General features: G+C 35.9%; 1 protein-coding gene across 1 annotated transcript; it reads right to left on the bottom strand.

Moving 5' to 3' along the window:
• Nucleotides 1-4,956: 4,956 nt before the first annotated feature.
• LOC130746775 (uncharacterized) lies at nt 4,957-8,114 on the bottom strand. The gene is made up of 6 exons (XM_057599498.1): nt 7,789-8,114; nt 7,561-7,693; nt 6,801-6,904; nt 6,519-6,690; nt 6,301-6,435; nt 4,957-6,207 (listed from the first exon to the last, which is right to left on the bottom strand). Exons 1-6 carry the CDS (start codon nt 7,827-7,829, stop codon nt 5,104-5,106), a joined length of 1,689 nt encoding a protein of 562 aa, XP_057455481.1. The 5' UTR covers nt 7,830-8,114; the 3' UTR covers nt 4,957-5,103.
• Between the last annotated feature and the right edge of the window lie 807 nt (nt 8,115-8,921).

Raw genomic sequence — 8,921 nt, 5'->3', positions numbered from 1 at the left:
TGGTGGCACACAATGCATGATTCCTTTTTACAATGAATGGATATTAATGGTATTGAATTTCATTCAATTTCCTTTTAAATGTCTTACGAATACTGGTTTTTTTATTTTATTTATTAGACAGCACAATCATTGGGAGTAATTGTTTTGAACTTCCTTTATTTATTTATTCCATAATTGTTTTAAATATTACCTTATATGTTACATATATATTCTTAAATAATATTAATGCGGTAATACCGGTTGGACCACGATTTGATTACGGTTGAACCTAAGAACCGTGAACCGGTACCCTCACCGGTTTACTCCCCGGTCCGGTTTTAATAACCTTGGAAACTACCACTACCACAGAAGCACAATCAGATGTAAGAGATGTTCCTATTGCAGTTCAGGGAGAAGATTTAGCCTCAGATAATGAAATCACAGTTCCATCAAGTGATCCTGCGGACATTCAGAGAGAAGAATCAGCTACTGATGCACAAAGGGATAACATTCTAACACCTGATGAAACAGCTACAGTAGTAAGAAGGTCAACTAGACCACTGAAGAGGCCTGCTTATTTGGAGAATTTTAAATGCACAGCCTTACCTACTAGAAGCAGCACTGCACATAGCATCACTCACCATTATTCACATGAAAAATTGTCTTCTGCTCATAATGCTTATGCTCTCAATATATCTCTAGATCAAGAGCCTACTTCTTTTGCAGAAGCAAGTAAACATTTGCACTGGCAGCAAGCAATGCAAACAGAAATCAAGGCTCTTGAGAAGAATAAAACTTGGCAGATAGTAGACTTACCTGAAGGGATGAAACCTATTGGAAGCAAATGGGTGTACAGGATAAAGAGGAATGCCGATGCTTCTCTTGCTAGATATAAAGCCAGATTAGTAGCAAAGGGGTATAATCAAGTTGAAGGGTTGGACTACTTTGACACTTTTTCTCCAGTGGCAAAATTGACAACAGTAAGAGTAGTTTTAGCCTTGGCTGCAGCACATAACTGGCATCTTCATCAACTGGATGTGGATAATGCTTTCTTACATGGGACTCTTGATGAGGATGTGTATATGAGTATACCTGCAGGAGTTACCCCAGAGAGACCAAATCAAGTGTGCAAGCTTTTAAAGTCCCGTTATGGTCTGAAACAAGCCAGTAGAAAGTGGTATGAGAAGTTGTCTTCACATCTAAAAGCACTTGGATTTCTACAAACAGCCTCTGATCATTCTCTCTTTGTCAAGTTTCAAGGTGCTAATTTCACTGGTTTACTAGTCTATGTAGGATCACGCGCTTACCACTACGCCAAAACCAATTGGTGTTAGTGAGGGCGCAACGTTATTTCTTATAGCGTAGCAGACAGCGCCCCGTTTCGAATGCTACCTGCAGGCAGGATGCTGGCCCACCTGGACCCAACAGATGATGTAATCTTGTTTGGTAATACCATGACAGAGTTTCAATCAGTTAAAGATTATCTTCATCAAGCTTTTGGAATCAAAGACCTAGGAGTACTCAAATATTTTCTTGGACTTGAGGTTGCTCATTCATCCTCAGGAATTTCTCTTTGTCAGAGAAAATACTGCCTTGATTTACTTCAGGAGACAAGAACCTTAGGCAGCAAGCCAGTCTCTACTCCTCTTGATCCTTCCATAAAATTGAGTCTTCATCAAGGCACACTTCATGATGATCCAGCAGCTTATAGAAGACTAGTAGGCCGGCTATTATACCTTACTACTACCAGACCAGATATTTCATATGCTACTCAACAACTCAGTCAATTCATGAGCAATCCTATGGACGAACATTATAAGGCTGCTCTAAGAGTCTTGAGATACTTGAAAGCTTCACCAGGATTAGGCTTACTATTTCCCAGAAATACTTCCATAAGTATTCAAGGATACTCAGATACTGATTGGGCAGGTTGCTCAGATACAAGGAGATCCATCTCAGGATATTGCTTTTATCTTGGAAGGTCTTTGATTTCATGGAAAGCAAAGAAGCAGACTACTGTATCTCGCTCCTCTAGTGAAGCAGAGTACAGGGCCCTTGCCTATGCTACATGTGAGCTTCAATGGTTATTATACTTGCTTCAGGATTTGAGAGTTAATTGCATCAAGACACCTGCTCTGTTTTGTGATAACCAGAGTGCACTCTAGATAGATGCTAATCCAGTCTTTCATGAGAGGACCAAACATTTGGAGATTGATTGCCATGTAGTTCGTGAGAAGCTGCAAGCTGGAGTTCTTAAGCTTCTTCCAATCCTTACAGCTTTGCAGGTCGCGGATATCTTCACCAAGGCACTACAGCCTCGAGTTTTTCAAGGGTTCCTAACCAAGCTTGCTATGGTTGATATTTTTCGACCTCCAGCTTGTGGGAGGGTGTGAAAATACTAAAGATCAAGGACTGAGTTTGTAATAGGAGCAAGAGTTCAGGGACTCTTTTACAATTAGTTAGTTGTTAGTTTGTTAGTTGGTTACAGCTGTTTAGTTTGTTAGGATTAGTATTACAGTATAAATAGTGCTTTGGTAATGATATTCTGTAATCTGAATATTCATTTCAATAGATTCAATGCAATTCCATCTTCTTCTTCCTCAAGCTTACTCTGTAAGCTAGGTTAAGATTTTTGTTATTTGGTTTAAAGAATGACTGAGAGGAAATTAAAGGTAATTTTTTGTTGTTGTCATATTTTGTTTAGAGGAAGAGAAAGAGACCAATATTGCTGACCTTAACTCTAAAACCGATCCTAACCCATAATCCATCAGCGTATAACCCTAAACCCGATATGAACCAATCGGGTCGAGCCGACCTTAAACCTAAACCATAAACTTTTCCGACTCAGCACCGACCCCCCGACTACGATGTCGACTCGTCGGACATGCCCAACCCAATACCGACTCGCTCGACTCGACGCCAACCCACCTGTCCCGGCGCTGTCTCACCCGACATTGCGTCGACTCGCCCAAACATTCCCCGACCTACTCGACTGGACACTAACTGGCACAACCAGACATAGCCTTTTCCGACCCAACATGCCTTGCCCAATGCGGACATATTCTCCGCCGACTCATCCTAATTGGCGTTGATACGCTAGACTCGAGGTCGAACCTCCTAACCGGATGCCAACTCAGCTGACCCGACACGACTCTCTTAATCCAAAGCCAACTCACCTGGCTTGAGTTTATGATTTAGGTCAACCGTTCGTGTTCTGGTCGCCCCAATTTATAGATTTCTCTAAATGATGAGATATCTCTTAGTAAGCACCAAAACTTTCATAAAATGCAATTAATCAATCAAATCAAAGGCTATTAAAAAATTAACTTGATTGATAAAAGAAATTATAGTTTAAATGTAAATTGATATACATTTCATTATTTTAAATTTTTAAAATGTATTTTAAATATTGATTAAAGATATTCAGAAAATTCATTTAATTGAATAGTTAATTGACCTTAAATAATATTAATTTGTTTTGAAGTTCCTCCTAAGTTATTTGACGTTTCTTAATTTCTTTTGTCTTTTTTTTTGTTTTCCAGTGAAGGATTTTTTTTTTCAATTTTGCTTCAAAACTCTATGTAGGTATCACAATAAATACAAGACAATATATACATCAAAATAATACAAATACAAATATTATATAAATTCATAAAATTTTAAAAAGTGGACTAGAAGAATAAAGAACTCAAATTTAATATGATATGGATGGGTAGGCAATATCCAATAGAAGCCATAAACTTTTATGGGCCGAGAGATCTGATATTATGAGTGTATGCTGCCTCTCAATGGGCCGGCCTCGAGGTATACGTCGTTTTCTCAATGGGACTTTATTATTTTCGTTTGCCTGGAGGCCTCTTTTTCTTATTTCCAAAACATTGTTTAAACGAAACAACAACCTTCGATAAAAAAAAAAAACGAAACATACATGTCAGAAAAATATTTTTGAAAAGTTTCAATTTTATTAACTTCCTGATGATTACATTTCTGGAATTCCAAATTCCACAAATAAAAAATTGTGCTTAGAAATTGGAGTTCAAGCATAAGTTTGGGCTTGCATGATTTTACAATTCCAAAACTTAAAATTCTAGAGTTGAATTCTTTCAAAGTTATAATTACAATTTTGAAAGTCCAAGTTTCGTAAATGTATCTATGTTATTTGTGATTTTGCAAATTTGAAACTCCAATTTTTTTTTTTCTTTTGAAATTTAAGCTTTTGAAATTATAATAACACTTCCAATGGTTAAAGAGTTATAGAATAAAAAATATTTTATTTTGGTTCGACCTGTAATTCTATATGATGTAGCGTTTATGATAGAAAGTCATTTTTTATATGTTCAAAAGCTTCCAACAAAGCGAAAGATTTGATCTTAAAATAGGTGATGAAGTGACTGGAAGACAGAAATAAAGACATTGTTTCCGAGATTTTGGCTAGTGTAATCATATAGGAAAATCAAGGTTTCATTTCACATTCATCCTCATCTCTTTTCTTTTGAATGGAGACTCCCACATTGCTTAGCCATTGAAGCAAGAATCCGAAAAGTAATCTCACTATATTTCTGACTAGGAACAAGGCCTACTACAAGAACCACTTGCTTTCATCTCTCACGCCCAATAACATCGATCCTCTGATTTAATTTAGATTGGAGAGCTTTATTTTATTGAAATTAATGACTTAAATATCAGTATAAAAATCTCTTATTTTATTATTTTTCAGTTTTTTTTAATGCGCCATAATTTAGCTGCTAATTTGATGACTAAATTTGTTTTTTTCGCATTATTTTGTTTGGATTGAGGATTGTCCCGTTGGCTTTGAAAGTGTCATTACCTCTGATTAAGCCACTCTTTGGTTAATTGATTTTGAGCGTAATTCCTTTAAAAAAAAATTAAAGAAAAGGAAAAAAAAAGTGAACTCAAATTCATGGTCGAATAATCAACAAATTTAGAAAAAGGTAGATGGCTATATGTTTATTCTTCCCAAAAAATTGCTGCCAGAAAAAAATTAATCATTGTAACCTTACATGAACGAATGCTAAAGAATATTGATTCATATGTAAAATTAATCTAATAAATAGGTATTTGAACAAGTAATTCAAAATTTCATATGCTGTATATTTGCCTCCTCTACTTTCTTTGCTGGTCTCTCTTGAGAGCAATGAACTTGGCAGCTATGTCATCATAATCCGGCAACTTAGGATGAACATGATTAGGATGCTCAGTAGGACATGAATATGTCCTTAACATCTTGTCTTCACCATTTCCGCGCCGCTCTTGAGGCATCGTCATGGCCCTCGAATATGGAGCTTCTGTTTCCATTCTTGTTAAGGAATCAACAAAACCAGTAGTAGTCCTTGGATTGTAAACTTTGTGGGATGTAGAGATCACTGCTTCCATTTCATTTGTGTGGTTGTTGAGTACAAGATGCTTGTTGTTTGGTCTCTGAGAGATGGCTACTAATTCCATTCCATTGCTCAACTCATGACAACATTCATCAAGCAGACCTCCTTGTTGAACATGTGTAGTAGCTCTTGTTTCTCTCTTTGGCTTCACTGATCGAGCTTCCGAGCAGTTTTTATGATCACCATATAGGCCAAAATAACATGGCTTGTCCAAGCTGCAGCATCCACTCATTTCAAAGCTGAAAATTTCCCCCTCCTCTAGTGAAGGCTTCTTCTGGTGCTTCCTGCAAGGCTTTTGATAATATTTCATGTATCCAATGTCCCTAATGCATTGGTTTTCCAGTGAGGTTGATCTCCTTCTTGATCTTGTCTCAGGTGCCCTTTTACTCCTGCTAGAGATTCTCATGCTTGATTTCTCATTCTGTGATTCACCTTGGTCTATATGACTCTTATCATAACCAAATTCAGCTTTTTCTCTCATGGGAAAACCACATGATCTGAACTTAAATAGCGTTTGGTCCTGGCAAGTACCATCTTTTGCTACGGATAATTGACATTCCTCAATGTCTTCAACATAATCTACAATTTCTAAAGTTCCTACTTTCTTTTGCAAAGGACTGCTCACAGTATATGGTGGATATTTCTGAACAGTGGAGACAATTGCAGAAGCATTAGATTCTGGCTGATAACAAGAGTCACTTGGATTGGAAATTGATAAATGAACACATTTGACATCTTCAATTTCTGATGGATGGACTTTAGATCCTGCAATTGTATCAATCTTTTGGGCATCACTTTCCACTAGTTGATAGCCTTTGTTTTCTTTCACCTGTTACAGATATATTCAATGACATTTGGTACTATTGAACAACAAGATTATAAATCCATTAATATTACGTTGACCATAGTACAAAAGAATGACCTTCATTTGTTGCCAATTGGGGTAGTATTGTATGGCCAAAACTTGTTGCTGGAGACAGTGATCCCTAGCTATTTCATCCACCACTCTGTACTTGAGATCATCAGGCACAGACTTTCCTGACAAGTTCTCTTTTAACTGTGATTTTAAAATGTCATGAATATGCATACATTATTGCATCAAATATAAGTTATCATACTTTACTAGAAGAAAAAAAGTACCTGTTTGTTTACAAGATTTCCTGGATATAGCTCCAAAGCTGTAGTTGCAAACTTCTGGCCGTAACGCTCTCGAAAGAGCTTTCTGATAGAAAAGAGCTCAGGAAGATCTCCACATCTTGCAGAAGCAAATATAAGACTAGAAACTGCTTCGTTAATATCATTTGGACAGTCCCTGATTTTGGAAAGATGAACCATCAGAAAAAAAAAATTGGCAAGTTTGAGAGGGTGGCAAATTTATTATTGGATCTAGATACTGATAGGTAGAAAGAAAGCTTTTTGTACTTGTGTCTTCTGATATAGGATAGTTGAGTCAGGATAAATTCACAGAAATGATCTAACAATTCATATGCAGCTGCCAGGCTTTCATCTTGCATAAGCTGCTCAACCTAAAATTTGAGAAAAATTATAAGATTTTGGACTACAAGATTGTGTTCTAAACAAAAAATGCACAATTAATGGAATTGGAGAAAAAGATCAAACAGTGATGTATTACTAAAATATACACAGAACAGGATTGATTTGTAGTTTCATATCTACAGAGTTTCACTGAAAAACTTCACCTAAAAGTGGTTCTATAATCTATATCATTATTCATTCATCAACTTAGGAGCGGAATCAGTGTGGAGATTAAATGTTACAAAACACAAATCCTAAACAGACTTTGAAGTAAACACAAATTCTTCTAGTATTAAACAAGCATGCACCACCCATATACATAATTCTATCAGATCATTAATTTGAAATTTGAAAGGGAAATTTAGTAAACTAGTACAATACAGAGTTATGAGGGCGAGGCTCGACACAACGGTAAAGTTGCTGCTATGTGACTTTGTGGTCACAAGTTCAAGTCATGGAATTAGTGTATTGTAAAAATGGAAGGTAAGACCGGGTTTGCATTTTTCTAGTACAATACAGAGTTATATAGTTGGGACTTTGTTTATGGGAAAAACATCTTCCAATACTCATGTTTCAATGCAAAGAAAACGCTCTAAATGAATAGAGATGATTATGCAACACTGACTATGCATGTTATTTAACAAACCCGGTTAATAGCAACTTCTTCATGACCATTTTGTATTAGCTCAGCCAAGTCCTTTCTCAGTTGTCTTGATATTGCCTGCCTCTTGTTCTTGAGTAGCCGAAGCCGGGACCGTGCTCTTTTGATCGCCTTCTTACTGCAAAAATTAAGGATGAAACTTGAAATCACACATGGTTCTTAAGCAGCGTGACAATTTCAAAGTTTTCAAATTACTGGACATAGTAAAGTTACCATTTGGAAGCTTTGGACCAACCAAACAATAAGGCAAACATGTCTGACTAAAACTTGATGGCAACTGCTGAGTTCATTGGAGTCAAAAGTGAAAACAAGATGGATATATAGCTGTAAGCTAAAGTGTTAAATCTGATTGTGGTCACAAACAGGAAGAGGAGTTATAGTTAGCAAAAGGGTCATGGAAGAATAACTGAAGCACCACTTGGTAATTCAGTTTTGTGGAGAGAAGAGTGGGATGAATTGGCAGCATATGTCAAAAGTAGTGGGACTAGGAAAGAAGGAGACAGTTTTGTTCTCATTGAAAAAACTGCTCCACTCCTAGTCACCCCGCGTCATAATGGGAAAACCACAAGATGGTTATGAAATTTCTCCTAGCTAGTAACCACGATAGTGATTAACACCTTTAATTAATTACAAGCTCACGACAATTATGCACCCCAAGTTTCTAAAGTCACTCATGATTAAGTAATTCTTAGTGCTTATAAAAAAAATTCTTAGTTATAATATATAGATTATATTAGAGTATCTCATAAATATCTAAAAATATGTTTGAGTAGTTAAGGTAATTTAGACAAACACATGTTGATTCAGTTGATAAGGACGAATCACTTTCTTTTAAAAAATTGTGTGTTTAATTCTCGCTGCCGATGAGAAGAATATGTTGATGGACGATTTGTAAGTCTCAAAACTCGGAAGCATGTCCTGGCCTATGGTGGTGACCGGAGCTGAACTTACCCAAACTTTTATTCATAAAAAAGCACTTTAGATTATTGATTAGATTGGTTTCTTAATTTATATTGATTTGTTGGAGTTGTCTAAATAACCCTAAAAAATTTGGGTTAAATCATTATAATTCTATGTGGATTAATGATACTTAAGATAAATAATAATTTAATCTCATCATCGATGAACCAATAAGTAGAAATTTCTCAACTTTTTATGTATTTCAGCTAACAAATAGTTAAATTTAATGATTCATAAGGGTGAGTTCACACAATCATGAGTGATTTAGAGAAATTGTCTAAATATTCTATCTTTTTTTTTTTTTTCAAAATTACACTATAAATTTATATCAGCATTCTAATATTTACTGAATATAATGTGACTATTTAAATTTAGGAGACACATTT

The sequence above is a fragment of the Lotus japonicus genome, chromosome 3 (genome assembly GCF_012489685.1).
Source record: "Lotus japonicus ecotype B-129 chromosome 3, LjGifu_v1.2".
NCBI lineage: Eukaryota > Viridiplantae > Streptophyta > Magnoliopsida > Fabales > Fabaceae > Lotus > Lotus japonicus.
Note: the sequence above shows the minus strand (reverse complement) of the source record. Positions and strands in the feature narration are given on the sequence as shown.